The sequence below is a fragment of the Geotrypetes seraphini genome, chromosome 12 (genome assembly GCF_902459505.1).
Source record: "Geotrypetes seraphini chromosome 12, aGeoSer1.1, whole genome shotgun sequence".
Taxonomy (NCBI): Eukaryota; Metazoa; Chordata; class Amphibia; order Gymnophiona; family Dermophiidae; genus Geotrypetes; species Geotrypetes seraphini.
In genome coordinates this window covers 109,168,006-109,191,643 of record NC_047095.1, presented here as the reverse complement: position 1 = coordinate 109,191,643, position 23,638 = coordinate 109,168,006, and the positions used below count along the sequence as shown (strand labels likewise).

The window sequence follows — 23,638 nt, the reverse complement described above, 5'->3', positions numbered from 1 at the left end:
ATTTTTGTTGAAGATATATTGAAAGGGTGTCTATGTAGTAGTATTATCCCCATGAATTGAAGAAGGCCAGTTTTGTTGTGCGACATAGCTGGTCACTGGGCTATCTGTTGGCCTGGCTATTCAATGAAAGATAGCTGGCTATCTCCTACTGCATGTCAGCAAATAGCTGGCTCTGTGCTATTTGGACAGTCAGGAGCTGTCCCTTACTGGCTAAAGAGCGCTGAATATCGGCTGGTATATGTCCATAAAAATGTGATTCCGAGGATTTATATAATTCAAGCAGGCGAAAACAAAAAGCCAGAACACAAGAATTTGGCAGAACAAAGATATATGTAGAACCCCCACCCAGATGTCTAAGTTAATTGAGAAAGGTCATTTGAAACAACTTGGCTTTCTGAGCCCCTGTCCTGCACACAGGTTTTACAGATCAGTTGATTTCCGACTGGCATTTTTATCCACGTATCTTTATCATAGGGACCCCTGAAGAAGACTTTCTGTCAAAACACGGACTGTGTTGGGTCCAGGGTTCAAAGCTTTTCGGTGGACTGTGTCCTAGAGGTTTTTATGTGGTTTGCCAAGTTTTAATATTAATAAAAGTCCATCTCAGGAACATCATTTCTCCGCATTGTTTTTTGTGCCTAAAAAGAAAAAAAAAGGCACCAGAATCGCACCTCCGAAGGCTCTTATCGGCCCCTAATGCTATTATAGGCATGTCTAACACTGGAAGTGGCATTAGTCACTGTGAAGTGCCTACATAGGTATGATTTGTGGTAAAGATAGGTACCGGAAATGTAGGCCTTGAACACCATGGCCTACATTTTGGGCACCTATCTTTCCCCGAGGCGCGATTCTCTAAATGGCGCCATCGTGTGATTGACACATGATTGGCGGCCACTTTTTAGGGAGCCGCTGATATCAGCGCCATTTAGAGAATCTGAGCCACAGTGTCTTATACAAACTTCAATATATAATGTCAGCTTAGCTGAATGTGCGGCGAAGCTGCCTCCTTCAACACAACTGAAAAGTAAGAAAACATTCACTGTGAAAGTTAGGCCTGGTTGTAATCAACTTTCTTTGGAAGATATCAGGATTTATTTATTTAATTGACTAGTTAGTAAATTCCTAGTATTTACACATTTGTATTCTGCATACAACTTTGGGCCTGATTCTATAAATGGTACCTAGGCTAGGCGCCCTTATCATGGATGCCTAGCAACGCCTAACTTAATTCTGCAAGCAATTTAATAGATTTTTATTGATTTAATTGACCACATCATTCAAAAACGATTTAGAAACACGTTATATTAATTATAATTTTAGGTTGTGCGCAGATATCCGTCTGGCGCCTAAGATGAAGCACCCTCCAAACCTAATGACACCTCCCTGAAAAGTAGACATGGTTAGGGGGTGGAGAATAGTTGTGGTTGACCTAAGCTTCGCTAGGCATTCTAGTCAGGCACTGGTTAATTGGGCCAGGACAACCCTGGCCTAATATACCGGCGCCTCCACAAGGACGCCTAGGCACCACTAGGCATGATTCTATAAAGGATGCCTAGCAAGTTGATTGACAACCGTGCGGAGTGATGCCTACAATTTAGGTGCTGCTATATGTCGTCTATAGAATCAGGCCCTTTAAGGGCTCCTTTTACAAAGCCGCTTAAATAACCCTTTGGGGTTTAAATAGCCTACAACTCATTCTACAGGGATTGTCCTGACAAATTGAGTTGTGTTTAACTGAGGATTTTGCACAATATTAAATTTGCTTAATTTATTCACAGTTTAGTACTGTCTCCCCCCTTTTTGGGCTTCGGTGCAGATCTCCCAATATATTTGGCGGTTTATGAAGAATTTTGCATTGAATTCTGACTTATTTATTCTTCAACAAGGTTTGGTTTTGACCTTGTTCAAGTGTTTGAGGTACATGCTCCGACACACATAGGAATTCTGTGAGCATTGGAGGATTTATCTCACCGGCCTGCGGTAAAAACCTCTACCATGGCTTTGTAAAAGCCGGCAGAACTCTTCGTAATACTTCCTTGTGGCTGTTCATCAGGATGTTTTTGTCTCCTCTATTAAAATGATCATGATATCAAAGGAAAAGATTTTTGATAACGATCAGCACAATGGCAGTTCTCTTTTCTTACTTCACTGATGCAATGCCTATAACACAGCAAAACTCGGAGCTTGCATACACTAATGTAGACTCTGGTTAACTTTCCTAACATATATTATAAAAACTATCCTTTTTTTCCATAATAGGTTCCCCCAGTATCAAACCGGACATTTTAATTCGGTTTCAGCAAGAGGGATTCAGGAGTGAGCCCCAGGAGTGTAATGAAGGAGGAAGCTTGCCTATCACAGGTATATTTAAACAAAGAAGTTAATGTAGTTTGGATTAAAGCTAGTAATTTGGTTGATGATGTTCAAAAAGTCAGCAAAAATATTAGCTATAGCATTAGATTCTTTTTTTGCCTTTCGATTTGCAGATTCAGAGTTTATCTAAGATTAATTTTTTTTACATTGCATAAGTTGAGAGCAATACGAACCCTGCTTTGTGTCGAAAGCTTTGCGACGTTGACTCAACAGCTGATTTTGTCTTAGTTGGATTATTGTTATTGGTCTATATAAGGGTTTAATAAACAGGTACTACAAGAGATTGCAACTATTGCAGAACACCTTAGCCAGAATAATTTGTAGGCAATCGTGGTATTCACATGTGTCTCCTATGTTGCTGTCTCTTCACTGGTTGCCGTTATGTGTATGTATTGAATTTAAGCTGGCTTGTCAAAATTCTTCATGGTCTGGGTCCTTATATTTAAATAGTTTAATCTCTACTTGAGCGTGCTGTTCTCTGTCGCTGCCTTGACTTCCTTTCATCTTGACAGATTCTTGATCCTCTACAATCTGGCTTTTGCCCCCAACACTCCACCGAGACTGCCCTCACCAAAGTCTGCAGTGACCTGTTCATGGCCAGATCTAAGGGCCTATACTTGATCCTCATCCTTCGTGACCTGTCTGCTGCCTTTGACACTGTTAAACACAACATACTCCTTGATACGCCGTCCTCGCTTGGATCCCACAAATCTGTCCTCTCCTGGTTTGCCTCCTACCTCTCTCATAGCACCTTTAGTGTATGTGTTGGTGGGTCCTCTTCTACTACTATTCCACTAGTGGCTGGCGTACCACAGGGTTCTGTCTTAGGACCTCTACTTTCATCTATCTACACCTCTTCCCTCGGTGCCCTGATCTTCTCCCATGGCTTCCCGCATCATCTACATATGCTGATGACCCCCAGATCTACCTCTCTACTCCCGAAATGTCACCCAAAGTCCAAGAAAAAGTCTGACTATTTGGCTGACATTGCTGCCTGGATACCCTGCTGTCATCTGACACTAAACATGTCCAAGACTGAGCTACTCCTCTTTCCTCCTACTCATCTCCCATCATTCACTGTCTCTGTAAATAATACTGTCGTCATTTAAGTTTCCTCTGCTTGCAACCTCGGAGTTGTCTTTGATTCCGACCTCTCGTTTTCTACTCGCATCCAATAAACTGCTAAGGCCTGTTGCTTCTATCTCTGCAACATCTCTAAACTTCGCCCTTTCCTCTCTGAGCACACTACCTGGACCCTTGTCCACACTCTTGTAACTTCACACCTAGATTACTGCAATCTACTTCTAACTGGTCTCCCGCAGTGCCATCTTCCCCCCCCTGCAATCTGTGCAAAATTCTGCTGCACGACTCATCTTCTACCAACCTCGCTACTCTCCTTGAATCACTTCACTGGCTCCCTATCCGCCTTCGCATACAGTTCAAGATCCTATTGATGACCTACAAGTGTGTTCATTCTGCTGCCCCTCAATATCTCTCCTCTCTTCACTTTCCTTATACACCTCCAAGAGAACTCCGTTCCTCAGATCAGCTGCTTTTAGCTGTACCCTTCTCCTCCACTGCCAATTCCAGACTTCATTCCTTTCATCTAGCTGCCCCCTAAGCCTGGAATAAACTACCTGAGTTTGACTAAACTAAACCTTAGGTTTGTATACCGCATCATCTCTACATTTGCAAAGCTCGACATGGTTAACAGGAGTTAGGGTAGAAAGGAACTCCAGAGGAGGGAAGGATGAAGAAGAACTTTAGAGGACTAGAATAATCAGAGAGGGAGGAAGAGTTACATTTTTGAGAATAACCACTCATTTTTGAGAATAACCACTCATGCCTCTGCTGCATTTCCCTAATGCTAGGCTCTCTAATCATAGCTTTAAAGGAATTTGCTGTTCTAGCTCCCTTATCTCCACTGATAAAATATCCTGTACCTTCGGTCCTTCCTTTATTAAGTGGTGAAACATCTTTCTGCGTAGCCATCATCATCTACTCTGTTACTTTTTCTAATATTAGATTAATGGCATTATAGTAAAGTACTTGATTCAACAATGAACAGAATGTAATAAACCATTAAACAGCAAAAAAAAACAACAGTTTATCGTAAAAGATTTGAATCCTCTCTAGTGCCCATACAGGAAAATTCAGTTCTTCTCTCCCATCTTTTCTTAAATCTCACTTAACCTTGACTGTACGGCCATGTGAACCTTTCCTTGTGTTCTCCTGCTGCAGAACAATCCCACCCAGAATCTGGAACAGACTCCGCACCACAAAGCTTCCATGTGTATTCTCATTATACTTCAGGAACTTATCCACGTCCTTTCCTTTACCTTGTTTAAAAGCAGACTGAAAACCTATCTTTTTGATATATGTTTCCAAGTTTATTCTATATTTGATAAACCGACCAGCGAGTATCTGGTTGGTTTACAATAATAAAATTAAGGTATAATTTTAAAAGAAAGGGGGACATTTCATAAATATAACATAAGTAACTGACGAGACATAGACAAATTTGGTACGAGTGGTACTGGTTTGGGGCAATGAAAAATACATCGAAGGTAAGAGAGGGAGGGGGAAAAACAATGGAGGAGGTGTCGCTTTTTAAAAGCGATTCTCATTCATCACTGAACTTAAGTGTAGTAGGCAGGGGATATGATCTTATCTATTTGATATGCATTCCTGAATAAAAATGTTTTAAGTTTGCTCTTAAATTTATCGAGGGATTCTTCAAGTCGAATGTCGGACTGGAGAGCATTCCAGAGTACAGGGGCTGTAGCGGAAAATATAGTATTGCGAGTATAGAAGAGCTCCTTAATTGGGGGAATAGCTAGTAAATTGTGATTAGTAGATCTTAAAGCCTGTGAAGTGGCATACAGGATAAGATATTTATCTAGGAAGGCTGGGGAGTTGGTGAGTTTAATTTTGAAAGCAAGCAGGAGTATCTTGTATGTTCACTCAACGTGTGGTGGACACCTGGAATGCGCTTCCAGAGGGCATAATAGGGCAGAGTACGGTACTGGGTTTCAAGAAAGGATTGGACAATTTCCTGTTGGAAAAGGTGATAGAGGGGTATAGTTAGAGGATTACTGCCCAGGTCCTGAACCTGTTGGGCTGCCGCGTGAGTGGACTGCTGTGCACGATGGACCTCAGGTCTGACCCAGCGGAGGCATTGCTTATGTTATTATGTTGTTCGATGCAATTTCGGTAACCAGTGAGCTTCGCGGAGTAGTGGGGTAACGTGGTCATATTTCTACCTTGTTGTATGAGCTTGATGGCAGTATTTTGACTTAGATGTAGTCTACAGACTTCTTTTTGTGTTATGCCATGATTTAAAGAATTGCAGTCATCAATGTGTGAAATGATAAGGGTATAAATCAGAATGTGAATGGAGGGGGGCTCCAGGAGGGATGTTATCAAGCAAATTAATCTGAGTTTGTAGAAACATTTTTGGGTTATTGTGCTAATTTGGTCATGGTAATTGAGGCCTTTGTCTAGGATGACTCCTAGGAGTTTAATTTTAGATTCAGTTTGTATGGGACTAGACTCAATACATATGGTATGCCTCTTGATTTTGCTATGTTTAATGATAATTTATTGATTCTGAGCCATGAACTGATTTTGCCCAATTTAGTAAGGCAATGACAGCTCAGACCTGTTGGCAAATTTTGGCTGCAAATGTGGCACAGCGAAGTTAGGGAATCACTCGGCGATTATCGAGAATTGCTTGGAGTGCTTATTTTAATATTAATGACCTCGTTGTACTATATTTGCATGGCAATATCAACGACTGCTAGAAAACTCGGAAAAGATCACGGTAATCCGCCGCTAAAATGCATGCACGCTAATCTGTCTGGAACCGGTTTAGTGAGCCAGTTCTGCTCAGGGAAGAGGTACGTGACGTCGGAGGGGTTGGACCGGCAGACGCAGTCATCGTGGGACCTTGCAGCAACTCTTTGCATCTGCCGGCCCACCCCCCTCCGACGTCACTTATTCACGTTGGTTGATGGCGATGCCGGGGTAGGGCGGTGTTGTTGATCTCCCGGGGGCCCACTCAGCGCTGTCGATTTTTCCAGGGGGAGGGCCCAACGCTGCCGATCTTTCCCGGGAGGCCTGCGTTGCCAAGGAAAAAAAAAAAACACCGAGTCCTCTCTTTCTTCAGCGGGCCCCCTCTGACCTAGAAGGGTGGTGGAGGGAGAGAAAGTGGCAGATGCTGATGGAATTGGTGTGCAGGGAAAGGGGGAAGGATACTGGATGGAATTGGGTTAGAGGGAAAGAAAGGGGGCTGATGCTGATGGAAGTGGGGGGAAGGGAGAGGAGAGAGTGAAATTCCAGACCATGGTGTGGGGTGGGAGAGGGAGAGAGATGGGAAGAAGAGGAGAGGAGAGAGATGCCAGACCATTGGAGGAGGGAATGGAAGAAGATGGATTCTAGACCAATGGGAGTGAAGGGAAAGATGGAAGATGGAGGCATACAGTTTCTGGAAGTGGCACGGAAGGACAGAAGATGAAAGGAAGAGAGTGACAAGAAGATGAGGAGAGCTGAAACCAGACAAGACAAAGGTAGAAAAAAAATTTAAATTTATTTATTTTTTTGCTTTAGGGGATATGCATTGCTGTTTCTGTGGTGTTGCATTCTATGCATAGTCCAGCGTCTTGGTGGTTTTATTTAACATTTGTCTACATATTTCTATTTTATCCCCCCTTTTACAAAACTGTAGAGCAGGAGTGTCCAACCCGTAGACCGCGGGCCACATGCGGCCCCGTGATGAATTTTGTGCGGCCTCACTTGCGCTTGAGGACAATGCGGTGTTTTTCTTCTGCCGCCCCCAACTGTTTAACATCTTGCCAGCTCCCTCTTCTGTCTTGCAGTGTTCACTCAAAGCCGCGGGCAGCAGCTCCTACGTGCCTCCTACGGCTGACCTGGAAGCGTTCCCTCTGATGTCATGACGTCAGAGGGAACGTTTCCAGATCAGCCGTAGGAGGCACGTAGGAGCCACTGCCCGCGGCTTTGAGTGAATGCTGCAAGACGGAGGAGGGAGCAGGAAAAAAGTAAACACCCGCGGCCTAGAAAGGAGAAAGGGAGATGGGCGTGTTGAGGGAACAATCCAGATCAGCTGCGGGAGGCGCATGGGAGCCGCTGCCCGCGGCTTTGTGTGAACGCTGCAAGACGGAGGAGGGAGCAGGTAAAAGGTAAAGGCCCAGAAGGGAGAAGGGGGTGAGGGCGTGAGACTTGAGAAGACTTGAGAGGGAGGGAGCACAAACTTAGGAAAAATGATGGAAGGAAGGAGGGAGGGGCATGAACTTAGGACACAGAATGAAGGGAAAGATAGAGGGAAGCATGAGCCATAAGATGGAAGAATGGAGGGAGTGAGGGAAAGAGATGCAGAGGTGAGGGAGATAATAGAAAGGGAGAATTGGGTGTCTGAGAGAGGGAAAGAGATGGTGCAATTGGGAAGATAAAGAAAGAGGAGAACTGTTGGGCAGAGAGAGGAGGGACGGGGACAGAGAGAGAATTATTGGACATGGTGGAGTGAGGTAGAGATGCATGGGCGCAAAGAGAATGGGGAGAACATGCTGGGACGAGGAAGCCTACTGGATGTTGTTGGGGTTTTTTTTGGGGGGAGGGTATTAAAAGAAGTGCCATATTGGGCCTGGGGGAGAGCTTATGGGGCCAGAAACAGAGGACAGAGAGAGAGAGAGAGATGGTGGGCAATGGTCTGAAGGGAGAGAAGTTGGACTTGGGGTAGTGTGGAGGAAGAGGGAAAGAGATACTTGAAGGGAGAACTGTTGGCAAGAGAAAGGAAGAAATGGTGGACCTGGGAAAGGGAGGCAGGCAGATGGGGGAGAGAAGGGATGGGGGGAGGCAGTTGGGAAGAGAAAGGGAGAGAAGTTGGATCTAGGGATGGGAGGGAGGGAGAAATGTTAGGCCTGTGGATGGAAGGCAGAGGATGGAAGGCAGAGAGAAGCAGCATCTCTCTTTTTTTCTCCATTTCATCGTTCAGCATCAAGGGGGGAGAGAAGAAGAAAAACAGAAAAGAGAGGAAGCAAAATGTTGGACCATGGAGATAGAGGAGGAGAGATGGAACCATGGAAGGACAGGAGGGAAGAGAGCTGGGATAAGATGATGCTAGGGATGGAAAGAAAGGGACAGGGAGTTATAGCCTGACCAGTGGAGAGAGGGAGGGGGATTCTGAAAGTAGTGAGCCATGTGGGTGAGGTCAAAAGGGAGATGACGAGTGAGAGAGCAGCGAGTACAGTGGTAGAAATGTGGTAATGGGGAGTAAGTAGAAGGGAATAGGAGGCTGGGAAAGGAGTGAGATGGGAAATGGGAGAGCTAGGTACAGAGAAGATGGAGAATTGAGAGGTAGCTGAACATTTAAAAAGAAGAAGGGTGAGAAAGAAGGCAAGATTTGAGTGGACAGAGGCAGAAAAGAAAAAGTTAAGAAAGCTGAAAGGGAAAAATCAATACGTTAGAGATAGGCATAAGAAGGAAATGGAACGACAGAAGAGGAGAAAAAAAATGGACAGCAGACACTGGAAAGAGAAAAAGCAGAAAGAGAAACTGGGACCAAGATGATGAAAAAACAAAACATCCAGCCAACAAGGTAGAAAAAATTGTTTTATTTTGAATTTGTTAACTGGAATATGTTAGCTTTGGGATATATGCATCACAGTTATTTTTGTATTCAGTGGTGTAGTCATATACAGCTGATTTGGGGGAGTGACTGTAGCCCAAAATTAGTGGATTGGCACCAAAGTTTCTCCCCGCCTGAGTGCAATTTATAAATACTTGAGTTAGTGGGGTTTCCCAAGCCCTGTTAACTGAAGACATCTTCCTCCAGTCTGGCAACTCAAACTCTCCAAGCTTTGCAGCCAATGGCAATATCCTCAAGCTGCCACTGCTTTCATGCATTCATGAAAGCCAAGGGGGGGGAAGGGAGGAGGGAAGGCAGCAGCTCTGCAATATTGCTGCCAGCTGCAGAACTTGGGAAGTTGGAGGGGGAGGAGGTGGCCATCAGTTGGTGAGGCTTGGGGATCCCTACTAGCTACAGCAGGGGAGATAAACATTTTGAGGGAGTCTAAGCTCAAAGTGGGAGGCCCAAAAAAGCAGTAATATTTACCCTGATTAAACGATCCTCCACGTGCGCTGCTGACAGCTGATTCAGCATCCCAGCTCTGATGAGGCTCACCTCTGAAGACGCTCACCGTAGCTGTAATCGAAGTGAATGGGAGAACCAGGAGCACACATCCTTTCTCATCAGAATGGGGATGCAGAAGCCTGTGACTGCTCTCAATGTCAGCGGTGTACGTGGAGGATCACTCAGTCAGGGTATTACTGCTTTTTTGGGTTCCTCTCCACAGTGTCCCTTTAATGAAAGTTTATTATTAGATATATACATCTTCTATATTAGTGATTGCAGATTTGGGACCTGCTCAACCATTTTTTTGTTCATTGGCTGGTGTTAGTGTTTGTGCGGCCCTAGAAAAAAATTTTTCAGCCAGTGCGGCCCCGGGAAGCCAAAAGGTTAGACACCCCTGCTGTAGAGCATTTTTTTAGCGCTGGCTGTGGCTAAAAACCATACTACAGTTTTGTAAAAGGGGGGAGAGGTTAGTTAGTGATTATTTATTCCATACTAGGTGAAGGTGTTTTCTGTCTTCTGTTTGTATGAAAGACATGGTTTTTTGTTAGCGTTGACTAACCTTGTTTGGCGAAATGCATCAGGCATGGTTCTTGGGAGCACTTTGAATTAACCTGATTTGAATCTCCTTATTTTCTGCTAATCTTCTTTTGTTTCTTGTTGGATTCTTTGGTGGACTGCTTGCCTTGTTGTTTCGTTGCAAATTAACATATGGAACATACTAGAGGAGTTGCAGATTTGATTCTATATACAAATGGGTTACAGTTGGTTGATGTAGAGTGAGGCAGTTGAGAGGCAATGTAAACTTGGTTATTAATATAGACTTATATTTCGTATAGTATTACTGCTTTACAAATATTTGAACACTTTCATACATGCATGGAAAATGTTCAGAGTTAAATTCCTGGGTAAGTAGGTGGGAAGGGAAGGAAGTGGGATTTGTTCAGAGATGTTTGGGGGTTGCATAGAAGAAAAACTGTGCACTGGTGCACTTGTTTGTTTTGAATTTTTTTTAAAAAAAAGAAATACAAGTGGAAACTGTGCACTGTGCACTTAAGAACATAAGAACATAAGCAGTGCCTCCGCCGGGTCAGACCATAGGTCCATCCTGCCCGGCAGTCCGCTCCCGCGGCGGCCCAAACAGGTCACGACCTGTCTGAATCACCAGAAGGGGCTCCCTTGCCACCTTGGTTTCTCATTGAAGTCCTATCTTCCCATCGTAGTCCTAACCCTCCGGTCTTGCACATGCACGACCTGTTGGGTTTCTATACTTATTACCTGGTTAGCTTTCTATACCTGTGTTACATCCCAGCACCTCTCTCAGTATCCCACGATCCCTTTATCCCTCAGGAATCCGTCCAATCCCTGTTTGAATCCCTGTACCGTACTCTGCCTGATCACTTCCTCCGGTAGCGCATTCCAAGTGTCCACGACCCTTTGGGTGAAAAAAAACTTCCTTGCATTTGTTTTGAACCTATCTCCCTTCAGTTTCTCCGAATGCCCCCTTGTACTTGTTGTCCCCTTCAGTCTGAAGAATCTGTCCCTATCCACCCTCTCTATGCCCCTCATGATCTTGAAGGTCTCTATCATATCTCCCCTGAGCCTCCTTTTTTCCAGAGAGAAGAGCCCCAGCCTATCCAACCTCTCGGCGTATGGGCAGTGTTCCAGCCCTCTTACCAGTTTCGCTGCTCTCCTTTGGACTCTCTCAAGTACCGCCATGTCCTTCTTGAGGTGTGGCGACCAATACTGAACGCAGTATTCCAGATGTGGATGCACCATCGCTCGATACAATGGCATGATGACTTCCCGCGTCCTGGTTGTTATACCCCTCTTTATGATGCCCAGCATCCTGTTGGCTTTTTTCGAGGCTGCTGCACACTGTGCAGATGGCTTCAGTGATGCATCCACCAGCACACCCAAGTCTCTCTCAAGTCTGCTGTCTCCCAACAATGCCCCCCCCCAATTTGTAGTTGAACAACGGGTTCTTTTTCCCTATATGCATGACCTTGCATTTTTCCACGTTAAAGCGCATTTGCCATTTGTTTGCCCAGTCTTCCAGCTTGTCCAGATCCCTTTGCAGGTCCTCACACTCCTCCCTGGACCTAACTCTACCGCACAGTTTGGTATCGTCTGCAAATTTTATAACCTCGCACTTTGCCTCCTTTTCCAGGTCATTGATAAATATGTTGAAGAGTAACGGCCCCAGCACCGATCCCTGTGGCACACCGCTCGTGACTCCCCGCCAGTCAGAATATTGGCCCTTCACTCCGACCCTCTGCAGTCTACCCGACAACCAGTGCTTGATCCATCTGTGCACATCCCCTCCCACTCCGTGGTTCCACAGCTTCCTAAGCAGCCTTTCATGTGGCACCTTGTCGAAAGCCTTTTGAAAATCGAGGTAAATGATGTCTATGGGTTCCCCATTGTCCACCCGACTGCTTATTCCCTCAAAGAAGTACAGAAGGTTCGTTAGGCATGACCTTCCCTTACAGAATCCGTGCTGGCTTGTTCTCAGTAGGCCATTCCTCTCGATGTGCTCGCAAATGCCGTCCTTGATCATAGCTTCCACCATCTTCCCTATAATTGAAGTCAGGCTCACCGGCCTGTAGTTCCCGGGGTCACCCCTCGATCCCTTCTTGAAGATAGGTGTGACATTCGCCAATTTCCAGTCCTCTGGTACCTCACCAGTTTTCAAGGATAGGTTGCAAACATGCTGGATTGTGCCCGCTATTTCTTGTCTTAGTTCCTTCAGAACCCTTGGGTGGATCCCGTCCGGGCCCGGTGATTTACCGCATTTTAACCTGTCTATCTGTTTGAGGACATCCTCCTTACTTACCTCTATGTGCTCCAATTTTTCGGCCTGTTCCCCACTCATGAGCTCCTCTGAGTCCGGTATATTAGATGTGTCTTCGCTCGTGAAAACCGACAAGAAGAACGTGTTCAACCTCTCAGCTACCTCTTTATCCTCCTTAATCACTCCCTTCCTATCCCCATCGTCCAACGGCCCCACCTCCTCTCTCGCTGGTCGCTTCCCCCTTTACGTAACTGAAGAATGCCTTGAAGTTTTTCGCCTCCCTGGCCAGCCCCTCTTCGTATTCCCCTTTCGCTTTTCTAACCTCTTGGTGGCATTCCTTTTGGCATTTCCTGTGTGCCTGGTGATTTTCCTCCGTTGGGTCCTTTTTCCATCTCCGGAAGGATACTTTTTTGTCATTTATTGCCCTCTTTACTTCAGTTGACATCCAAACCGGGTCCTTTGATCGCTTGTTCTTGCAGCCTTTCCTGAAACTGGGGACGTACATTCTTTGTGCTTCCTGCAGGGTGTCCCTGAATAGGGTCCAGGCGCTTCCCACAGTCTCCATCCTAAAGATGTTTCTGAGCTTCCTCCCCACCATTTCCCTCATAGCAACATAGTTCCCTTTCTTGAAGTTGTGCGCAGTTGTTGCGGTCCTCCTTACTATGGGTGTCCCCCTTTCTAATGTGAATCTGATCGCATTGTGATCACTGTTGCCTAGTGGTCCTCCCACTTCTACCCCTCTTGCAGGCCCCCCTAATCCGTTTAGGATGAGGTCAAGAGTAGCACCCCCTCGCGTCGGTTCTTTGACTAGTTGCTCCATGAAGCAGTCCCTCACAGCTTCTACAAATCCTGTTTCCCTAGTGCAGTTGGAGTGACCCGTACTTCAGTCTATTCCCAGGTAATTGAAGTCCCCCATCACTGTTACACTTCCAGTCCTGCATTCCTGTCTCAATTCCGCTTCCAAGTCGTGTCCGACTCCTTCTGGCGTACCAGGTGGGCGATAGTACAGCCCCAGTTTTATGCCTGCACCCTTGTTTCCCGGCAATTTGACCCATAGCGATTCCAGCCCCTCTGCCTTCGTTGCCATATCCATCCCGACCGAGTGGATAGAGTCCTTTATATATAGTGCTATGCCTCCCCCCTTCTTGTGGGTCCTGTCCCTCCTGTAGAGCTTGTACCCCGGCAGCGCCACATCCCATTGATTTTCCTCTGTCCACCAGGTTTCTGCAATTCCAATTATATCTAGGTCCTCCCCCTTGGCCACGACTTCTAGTTCACCCATCTTGGCCATGAGGCTTCTTGCATTTGCGTATAAGCACCGCAGGTCCCGTAGGTCCCGTCGTTTTTCCTCCACCTCTGCATTTACCTGGGCCGCCTGCCCTTGGATTTCGGGCAGTTCTCCCGTTCCCTGTGCTTCTGCTTTGCCCTCAGCCTTTACCCTCTTAGCTTTCAGCTTCCCCACATTCCCGCCACCCCACTTCCCCGCTTTTCCTCTGGGTTTTCTAGCCCTACCGGCCCCCTCCTGGGCTATCATCCCTTGAGCCTCTGTTTGATCCCCCTCGCCTTGTGGTACCTCTATATTGCCCTCAGCTTTCGCCCTCGTGCCACCCAGTCCCCCTGTGTCTCCATGCCCCTTAGTCTTCTCCCACTTGTTTGTTTTGAATTTAAAAAAAATGAAATACAACTGGAAATAAAGACATAAACAGATAAATGGGGGTGGGACATGGGTGGGGTAGGGGTGGGACATGGGAGGGTGGGGGCGGTGAAGGGCCAGGGGGACCCAGTGTACTTGTATGCCTAGGGGCCCTCGAATAATTAATCCTGCCCTGGTTTCGCCACCTGGCGTCTTCAGGAGCTGTGTTTGCAAGGTTCACCAATATCACAACTTCACCTACAATACAAAATAATAACAGCGGAAGCTGGAGTGGCCCGCTTCCTCAAAGCAAGACTTCCCCCCTACTCATACCACCCACCAAACCAAAGGAGACAATGAAACCTTGTGTGGTAAAAACTTGGCCGCAGCCCTGTTTATTGAAAATAAACATATTTAAATAACATATTAACATATCTTAAATAAACATCTTGCAAACAGCATTAAATAACATTATTGAATTAAACCAACACAATGGTATCACCATTTTGCCCCAGATCCCGAGCTACCATCACCAATGTAACAGGCCTTCAACCCCGCCGTCTAAGCAAGGGTCCGAGGTGTGGCATGTCCCCACATGCCCCATTGTCCCGGGTCATCTGACCCACCAGGCACGGCTCCCAGCTGGCCCACCACTCATCCCTTGATGAGCCCAGCAGCCAGTAAGACCGAAAGCTGTTAATGGTCCTCCGAGAGCCCTCCCTTTATAAAATTGCCCAACCTTCCCTCCAGCTGCGACCCGCCCAATCAGCGGTCAATCCCCGAATGGGAAGGACCTCCCCCATGTCTGGTCTTGCTTCCCATCCTAAATACTCCCCCTCCCTCTCACCTAACCGACAGGCGACCCCGCGGACCTCCCAGCAATGCATTAGGGTCGCCCATCGAGACTAGCTCTCGGGCTTAGCATTCACATGCATTCCCTTTCATTCATACTAAAACCTCACCAAAATCTTTAAAACACCTTCCACCTACCAGTAAACTAAGCATGAATCGAGCAGGGATCCAGGGTTCGGCACAAGCCGGGATCAGCTGGTAAGCAGGAAACACACTGTCTACCAGGAAATCAAACTGCATGACCTCACTTCCTCTCCATAAACTTTATATCCCTGTTCAAACAACTCCCATTCCAGTTATAACAACTTCCAGTCCACTTCTTTGTTGAAAACAACCATATTCAGCCTCCATTCCTGTCACAACAGATTCCATTCCACTTCTTTGTTGAGCCCATAAGGCTCAACTGTATTCCACTCACAAATTAATCTCTGTTCACTTCTAAGCAGTACCTCAGATATATTACCACCACTTGGTAAAGACACTTGAATCAAAAACACAAACCGCATATCCTCTACCTTATGAGCATTTGTTTGCCAATGTGAAACAAGCGGGGTATCCTCCTCACCCAATCTGAGATTACTAAGATGTTGAACCATCCTAAATTTGATCTTTCATCAAATTTATCACACCATTTATCACACGGGCAAACTATACCATACACAACCTGCTTAGTGTGTGTGTGCTCTTAAGAAAAATTCACGAGCACTCCCAGGGACCACAACCCTGTCAGTTACCAAGGCAAACTGGCAATATACACACCCTGCACATTTAAAATGCCCCAGTTGTATTGCGGCCCCACTCACTGTCACTGCAGGACTAGAAAACAATCCCTTCAAATTCCTACCCCTAGTGTAGGCAAACCTGGGCATTTCCACTAGTTGGGGATGAAAGTGGAGAAGCGGCCATAATTTCCGTATACTTTCCCTTAGCTCCTGTACCAAGAGTGTGGTAGCACACACGTGACCGGCTGCCCACATCGCGTCTGATCCTTTCGCGTCAATAACCATCGCCTGTCAGCATACGTAGCTTGCTTACGGGCTCTCTGAATCACTCTATAGGGTATCCCACTGAGTAAATCTTTTCATCCGCCCGTCTGCAGAACTCTGTCCTTTCAGTACAGAGCCTTTTTAACCGCAAAAACTGCCCATCTGAAACACTGTCTCTCAACCTTTGAGGGTGATAGCTGTTATAACGAAGGACAGTGTTCCAGTCCGTCTCTTTACGATAAATTGAGGTGATAAACTGCCCTGCCCTTAATGTCAATTTTAAATCCAAAAAATGGATTGTTTGGGAAATGGTGGACTGAAATGATATATTGGGGTCACATGTTTCAAAAATAATCAAGAAATTGCTGCAACCTAGCCATGGACCCAGTCCAGAGCAACAGTGTGTCATCTATAAATCATAGATCAGCCCCTACATTGGGTGCATAGGTGCATGGAAACGATTTACAGATGACATACTGCTGCTCTGGACTGGACCCATGGCTAGGTTGAAGCAATTTCTTGAATTGGACAAGCAGGTTAGACAAGCTGCTTTAGGAAGCAAGAGCTTTCGAGAACAAGAGCCCTCGAAATATGCTTCTGGCAAAGTGACGAGGTTGTCTTCGAAAGCTCACGCCCCGATAAATTTAGTCTAATATGGTACCATCGGCTTCTGTTATTTTTATGGTCACAGAATAAGAGATGGAAATAATGAAGAAAACAAAGCAGTATGGGACAACGTCTTTAATAACGTTAAACTCATTTGTTGATACAAACGTTACCTGCCTGATGTAACTACATTTCCGCTTGTGATGTTACCTTAATGGGGAATCTCAAGTTTATTTGGCTGTGTGAGCCATTTGGGAATTCCCACTTGCTGGATGTTTGGAATTTTGACAAACTTGAGATTCCCCATTAAAGTAGGGTTACCAGATTTTCCATTCGGAAAATCCGGACTCCATAGACCCGCCCCCCCCAGGCCCGCCCAGTTCCATCTATCCCTTCCCCATCATGCCCCCAGTCCCGCCCTCAATCCCACCCTAGCCCCGCCCCCTACTGCCTGTCTGATCGGGCAGGAGGGCATCCGCACATACAGCACGATGATGTTACACGCACGTGCGTGCATGTCACGTCATCGCGCTGCCCTCCTGGACGACGGCAATGTTGAGGGAGGCTTTTCAAAACCCCATTCAAAGTGCAGGGTTTTGAAATGCCGTCCGGACCCCTGGACATGTCCTCAAAAGGACATTAAGGCAATATCGGTCCGTTACTGCTGCTCCACTCTGCTCTCCTTTCCTCTCTCTCAGCAGCATATGTTTTGTCTTCTTTGAGATTTGAAGGGCGGTAGCTGGATGCTCCCTAATGGAATCAGATGGAGAAAGGAATCAGAATATCTTCTAGCGGCAGAGAGTCTAGAGAAGGAACAGGGATTCCATGATACAAGACATATGCTGTGGTATTGTGGAAACCTCTGTTCTAAGTCATAGTAGATCCCTAACTTGTACCATCAGGATACTTCAGTCTTCAGAGTGCACAGGATTCCCATCATCTCACCTTTAGCCAAGTGTTGCTTATCTTAAGTTGATAACAAAGGCCATTTGAAAGCTGATGAGATTATCCTAATTTTCTAACAGTCAGCGAAAGTTACAGTCCTGAGCCCCCAGTACAGACCCTAAAAATGGAAGAGGTTCAAGTTACTGTTGAGCTGGAAGAAGAAGAGGAGAATACGCATGCCAAGAACAGTAAGCAGAAAACTCCCCTTTATCTAAACATTTGGAGGGCAGGACTAACATGTAGGGCAAATTAGACATATTCCTTGTGTCCAAGTCAACAACAGGCCCACAGATTTGCCAAGGTTCCAGAATGCTAAACTTCCGAGAAATAGGAATACTTTTAGGCAGGACCAGCCCAAGGGTTTCTAACACTGGAAGAACATTCATACCTTTGCCTCGCTCCCTTCCCCAGGGGTGGCTCAATATCCTACCCCCTGTAGTCCAGCATCTCCTTTCCTACTCTCTACCTCTCCCCAATCCATGCCCAGCATCTCCCTCCTCTTCCCTCCCCCTGCCACCGCTGCCTTACCCTTTCTGAGACCTGGGCTGTTAAACATAGGCCTACTCTAAAGTGCTGTTGTGTCCTGCCCTCCAACAGGCATTTCTATGTGGAATGTGCAGAGTGTGGAGCAGGGGTATAACCAGCCCTCCGGTTTGAGGGGGCCCAGGGTAAGACTGGAGGGGGCAACACATTTCTCCTCTCTCCTCCACCTCCCCTCCCCCCCCCCACTTTCTAATGCTTTTTTTCCCCCTCACCCACCCCCTATGGTCTGGTGTCTCTCTCCTTTCTCTCCTCCCTGCGGTCTGGCTTCTCGTTCACTTTCCCCCAACCCCACACGATGCTGCCGCAGGTCTCCAGTATCAGCTCTTTCAAGGCAGCCTCACCTCTTGCCGACCTGGAAGCTTTCCCTCTGCAGCTTGGGCCCCTCATAGCTACTCCTTTTATGTGGAGGTGAGGATGATATACACACAGATCCAGCAAGATGAAATCAGATGTGATCTGTTTTCATCCTTTCATATACCCATTTGTCCACAAGCAACACCACTTCCTGTTATCTGTCCTATGGCATCTTGGCCAATCAAATATAAATACTCTCTTCCATAGTTATAAAATGAATGAACATACTGTCATTTTTCTCCAACAGATGACGGATTCAGACGTAACAGTAAGAGAATAAGAAGACGTGACAGGCAGCAGAGGGAGGAATGGAAGTGGAGAGACAGTCCAGGCCTGTCAGCTGACTGTGAAGGAGATTTCAGTAGAGTAACACCACCCAGGCTGAAAGACAAAGGCAAAAAGACACACCGACAAAACACTTATACTGAGCAAGAGAATAATTCCAACCACTTCCCAAATCTTCTAATAGATGCTGATGGGTGGGAAAACATCACCACAAACTCACATTTTATTGAGGACCAAGAAAAGAATGAATGTGGGAATAAGTTCACTGAAAGGTCAAGCTACTCATACATCCAGAACTATCATAAAAGGGAGAAAACAATTATGGATACTGAAAGTCGAAAAAGAATCCCTGAAAAAACAAAACTTACAACACATAGAAAAATTTGCATGCAAAAAAAACTGTTAAAGTGTGCACAGTGTGAAAAATTATTTACTTACAGAGCTGAGTTGGAAAGGCATGCAAAAATTCACACAGGAGGAAGAGCATTTCAGTGTCCAGAATGTGAGCAGAGGTTCGCTAGAGAAACAAATCTTAGAGCCCATATAAAAATTCACAGACAAGACAAACTCCTTAAGTACACTAAATGCGAAAAGTGTTTTACAGACAGATCACAATGCACAACTCATCAGAAATTTCACAAAGAGAAGAAAACTTATAAATGCTTTCAATGTGGTAAATATTTCAGTCAGAAAAGTAGCCTAAGAAGGCACGAGATGAATCACACTGGAGAGAAACCGTTTCAGTGCACTGAATGTGATAAATGGTTCCGTCAGAAATGCCACCTAAGGTCCCACGAAAGGACCCACACGGGAGAGAAACCATATAAATGTTCCGAATGTCATAAATGTTTCAGTCGGAAGGACCAGGTGCAACTGCATGAAAGGACGCATGCCGGAGAGACCTGGCAAACTATAAAAAATCAATTGGTCATATAAATAGAACTAAAACTACAGTGGCTAATAATGAGAAGAACACATCTCCTTCACCCAACTAATGTTCACAAAATCTACTGATCAGTGATTTTGCCCACCTACAATCTACATGCTGTTCACTGCAATAGATGCTGATATGATCATACTAACTGTAATAATATCATGGCAATAAGAAGGGAGAATATAGATCCAAAGACCAGTTAATACTGAATTTATAACTATCATGACCAGATATAAAAGATAACCTAATCTATGTTTTAATACGAAGAGGATTTTGATATCATACCCACTGTTGGATAATAAACAGCTTTGAAATGTGCAAAATAAATCCTGGATTGATCAAATATATCCAGTTAACAATAAAAATGTGGCAAACCACACTGCTCTTTAATCATGAGGATGAACAGTGTATATCAAGATCTATGAGGAATATTTCTGGGAGATTCCCTGCCACCACTCCTATGTTGTCTGGCATTAATCTACTGAGCACCTTTACCATCTCTTAGGACCCTACCATCTCTTAGGACCCAAAATCAGGGGCGGTAAATTTCATGGCGACACCAGGAAGTATTTCTTCACCGAAAGAGTGGTTGATCATTGGAACGAGCTTCCGGTACAGGTATTCGAGGCCAACAGCGTGCCAGATTTTAAGAGTAAATGGGGATGCCCATGTGGGATCCCTAAGAGGGTAGAGTTGAGGAGTAGGGCCGTTGGGAGTGGGATCTCTGGGAAGGTAAGCCTAGGTGGGTGGGTCTGTTAGGTGGGCAGACTTGATGGGCTGTGGCCCTTTTCTGCCGTCATTTTTCTATGTTTCTAGTTTTATGTTTACGTTTATTAAAATATTTGATATCCTGCAAACGCCAAAAAAGCCTAGTGGCTTACAATAAAACAAAATTATATATAAGATATAAAGAACTGTCAATTAAAATAGGACAGAAAAGAACCAGTCATTCATAACCAAGAGTAGTAATGTGCTTCACTCTGCACGCTGGGCCCCTGGAACATCTGGATTCACATGGTGGGGTAGTGACTCAATTAAATGCCATTTGGAAAAAAAAATGTATACCATTAATAGTGGTTTAAATTTTGGAAAAGCCAGTTCTGAATGGAGCTAGAGAGGGAAGCTATCCCAGAGCGAAGGGGACAGAAAAAGATTGGTTGCAAAGCAAGTAGTTTCATAGTGTGTCACCTTGGGAGAAGGAAGAACCAATATATGGGAGTCCAATGAAGGGTAAGGATTGTGATGGAGTGTAAGGGATGGCAGGAGAGGCCAAATACGATGGAACACCTAAATGAAAGGCCCTAAATGTAAGGCAGATAATTTTAAACTTGGCCTTACACAGGAACCTAGCAGCTGAATTTTGCAGTGTTTAGAGACGACAAAGCACTACTACTATTAACTATTTCTAGAGCACTACCAGATGTGCACAGTGCTGTACCAGTCAGAGTCACAAAGGAGACAGTCCCTGCTTGAATGAGCTTACAATCTAATCAGTAAAGACAGACAGGATGCCAGGGGTAGGGGTTACAGTTAGCAGGGAAGTAGAGATTCCACAATAGACAGTTGCAGTAATCAATACAGGAAATGATAAAGGCATGCAAAAGTGTATGAATAGGAGAAAAATCCAGGACAACTTACAGAATGAATACCTTGAAGACAGAGAAACCCTTTCTTGTGTCACCTGTGCTTCAAACGATAACCTAGAATCAAAGATAACCCCCAAGGTACCGAAACGACTTCACCGAGCTATACCAAAAAGATGAATTAATAATGTTGGAGTGGATAGCATGCCAGTGATCCAGTTTCTTGCAGGGTTCAAAACCAAGAGCACAAACCAAAAATTGACCCTGGTGCTCCACAGAAAAGAAATCCACAAAAAACTCCACAAAAGACTCTGTGGAGAGTTGATGTTCCAGATGTAGGTTTTATTTAAAAAATTCAACTTTGTAATCCACATAAAAGTATTTAGGACCCAATCCACTAGGAACTTTAGACTTAACACGGTCCATGTTTCGATAATGCTGTCTTCCTCAGGGGCCCCTGTAGGTCATGTGACAATACCTCGTGGATCATCAGCGCATTGCCTTTCCTGGATCTGGATTTACTCATAATCCATGAGGTATTGTCACATGATCTACAGGGACCCACTGAGGAAGACAGCATTGTCAAAACATGAGGGAGGTGCTGTGGTCCTGCTGAGGTGGCACATCTGGAGAGTATTCAGCATAGCACTTTTTTTGTGGCCCCTGCACTATGGAATTCCATGCCTCTAACCTTGTGATGCAAGCAGAATGGGACAATTCATCATGGCCGTTTCAGCTTGGGACATTTCATCGCAGTCACTCTGAATCATCCTCTCCACATCACTGTCAGTGACTCTCCTGTCTGCCCCAGTGGCATAGTTAAGGGGAACGGGGGTGGACTGCCCCTTGGGTGCCATCTTGCCAGGGGTGTCTGTGCCTCTTCTCTGTGCATACCTTTTAAAAATTTCACCAGTGCGAGTAGCATCTTTCACCCTTTGCTCACACCGGCCTTGGCTCCCTTCCGACATCACTTCCTAGTCAAGGAACCACGACGTCACGTCAGAGGGGAGCCGAGGCCGGTGCAGGCAGGAGGTAGAAGATGCTCACAACGGCAAAACTTCAAGAGCTCTTCAGTGGTGGTGGGGAAGAGTAAAGGGGCATCCCTAGTCAGGTGCTGCTATGATGCCCCTGAGCTGACAGCCGGGTGTAGGAAGATTCATCGTGGCCGAATCAGTGCTGAAACGGCCATGGTGAACTGTCCTAGATCCTGAAGTGAGCTCTCGGTGAAATCTTTTAAGGCTGTGTTGAAAACTTGGCTAGGATCCATTTTGTCCCGGTCACCTGGAGAACTTTGTGTGCTCTGAATGTGTTTTTCTGTCCTGTCACCATATGGAGTTCCTTTCAATTGTGGCTTAATTGTTTTTATGTTATGTAAACTGCTTCACTCTGCCAGACACTTGAAATGGTATAGAAAATTAGGAACAAATAAAATATTTAAATATGGTCTTGAGTCCCATATATGGCAAAACAGATTAAGATAGGCTGGAGAGGGCTTTGGCAGAGCCAGTGGTTGGAACGTAAAGACAGCATTGGGTGGACTTTTGTGGACTATGTGCTAGATGTAACAAAGAAAGACCAGGATCAAGTATTTTATGCCACATTCAGTGCTGTTTTAATCATGAATTGAAAAGGAGTATGACTATGGGGCAGACTAGATGAACCAATCGGGTCTTTTTCTGCTTTCAACTAACATTTTGCTATGTTACAAGTTAACAGTGTGTTCAAAGGAGGTATTAATACGTGGATATAGTCAGATCAATTAACCTGTATTCTTTAAAAATGGTTTATAAAATGATTCAAAGTCCAATCGGGAATTAAACACTTGGGGGCTCATAATTGAAACGGAAATACATCTAAAAACCGTCCTAAATCGGCACTTGGACGATCAGTAAGACAAGTCGAACAAGTGCTGATAATTAATCAAACCGGGTTTTAGATGTATCTAAAAACAACTTAGGCCTTTTCAGTGCTGCTGTACGACCATTTTCAGCGGTATTATCTGGCTAATGCAATTGCAAATCTTTTTTTTTTTTCCATTTTATCTTTATTAAGCAAGGACGTCATCAAGGTGTGGTAAATTTCACCTTTTACCATACCTTGATGCCCCTTGGGATTAAGGAACCTGTGGTATCCCAATACCGCAGGTTGCTGAATAGCACAAGCCACAGCCCAATGCTCCTGGGCCACTAGCTCAGGGACCTCTATAGACATTGCCTCCCATTCAAACTAGAGGTCTGCATGGGAACGAGGATCACGGGAATCCTGCGGGTCCCGCGGGAATCACCCCTAACCCACGGGACTCCCACGGCGACCCCCCCCCCCCCCTCTGCCAACGGGACTCCCACAGGGATGGAAGGCTTTAGAAGCAGGGTTCGTCCATATAATATAATGGACACGTCAGCCTTAGTAAAAGAGGGGGTTTATAAGTTAATTACCTGAACAGAAAACAAAAAAGGGTTCCACCAAAGAGATTCCACAAGGAAAACAGCAGCGCAAACAAAAAAGAAACTGTGGAATTGATGATCCTGTCAGAAGTAATTGATGCTTTTTATGGGGACGGGCGGGGATGGAGGTAATTCCTTACAGGGATGGGTGGGGACGGA

General features: G+C 45.4%; 2 protein-coding genes across 3 annotated transcripts in view; one reads left to right on the top strand and one right to left on the bottom strand.

Moving 5' to 3' along the window:
* The window catches only part of LOC117346523 (zinc finger protein 2-like), a 49,112-nt gene extending 26,634 nt beyond the window's left edge, over positions 1 to 22,478 (top strand). Inside the window, exons 5-7 of one of the 2 annotated variants that reach the window (XM_033916233.1) lie at positions 2,260 to 2,361; positions 17,417 to 17,524; positions 18,481 to 22,478. In XM_033916233.1, the coding sequence (XP_033772124.1) occupies positions 2,260 to 2,361; positions 17,417 to 17,524; positions 18,481 to 19,454 (1,184 nt within the window). In that variant the 3' untranslated portion in view covers positions 19,455 to 22,478. The remainder of the gene's footprint in view (positions 1 to 2,259; positions 2,362 to 17,416; positions 17,525 to 18,480) is intronic. The other variant, XM_033916234.1, reaches the window with a different exon arrangement.
* LOC117346524 (protein ZNF783-like) overlaps positions 16,846 to 23,638 on the bottom strand; it is a 33,856-nt gene continuing 27,063 nt past the window's right edge. The window contains exon 6 of the transcript XR_004536611.1: positions 16,846 to 17,141. The gene's annotated coding sequence lies outside the window, so the exon portion shown is untranslated. The remainder of the gene's footprint in view (positions 17,142 to 23,638) is intronic.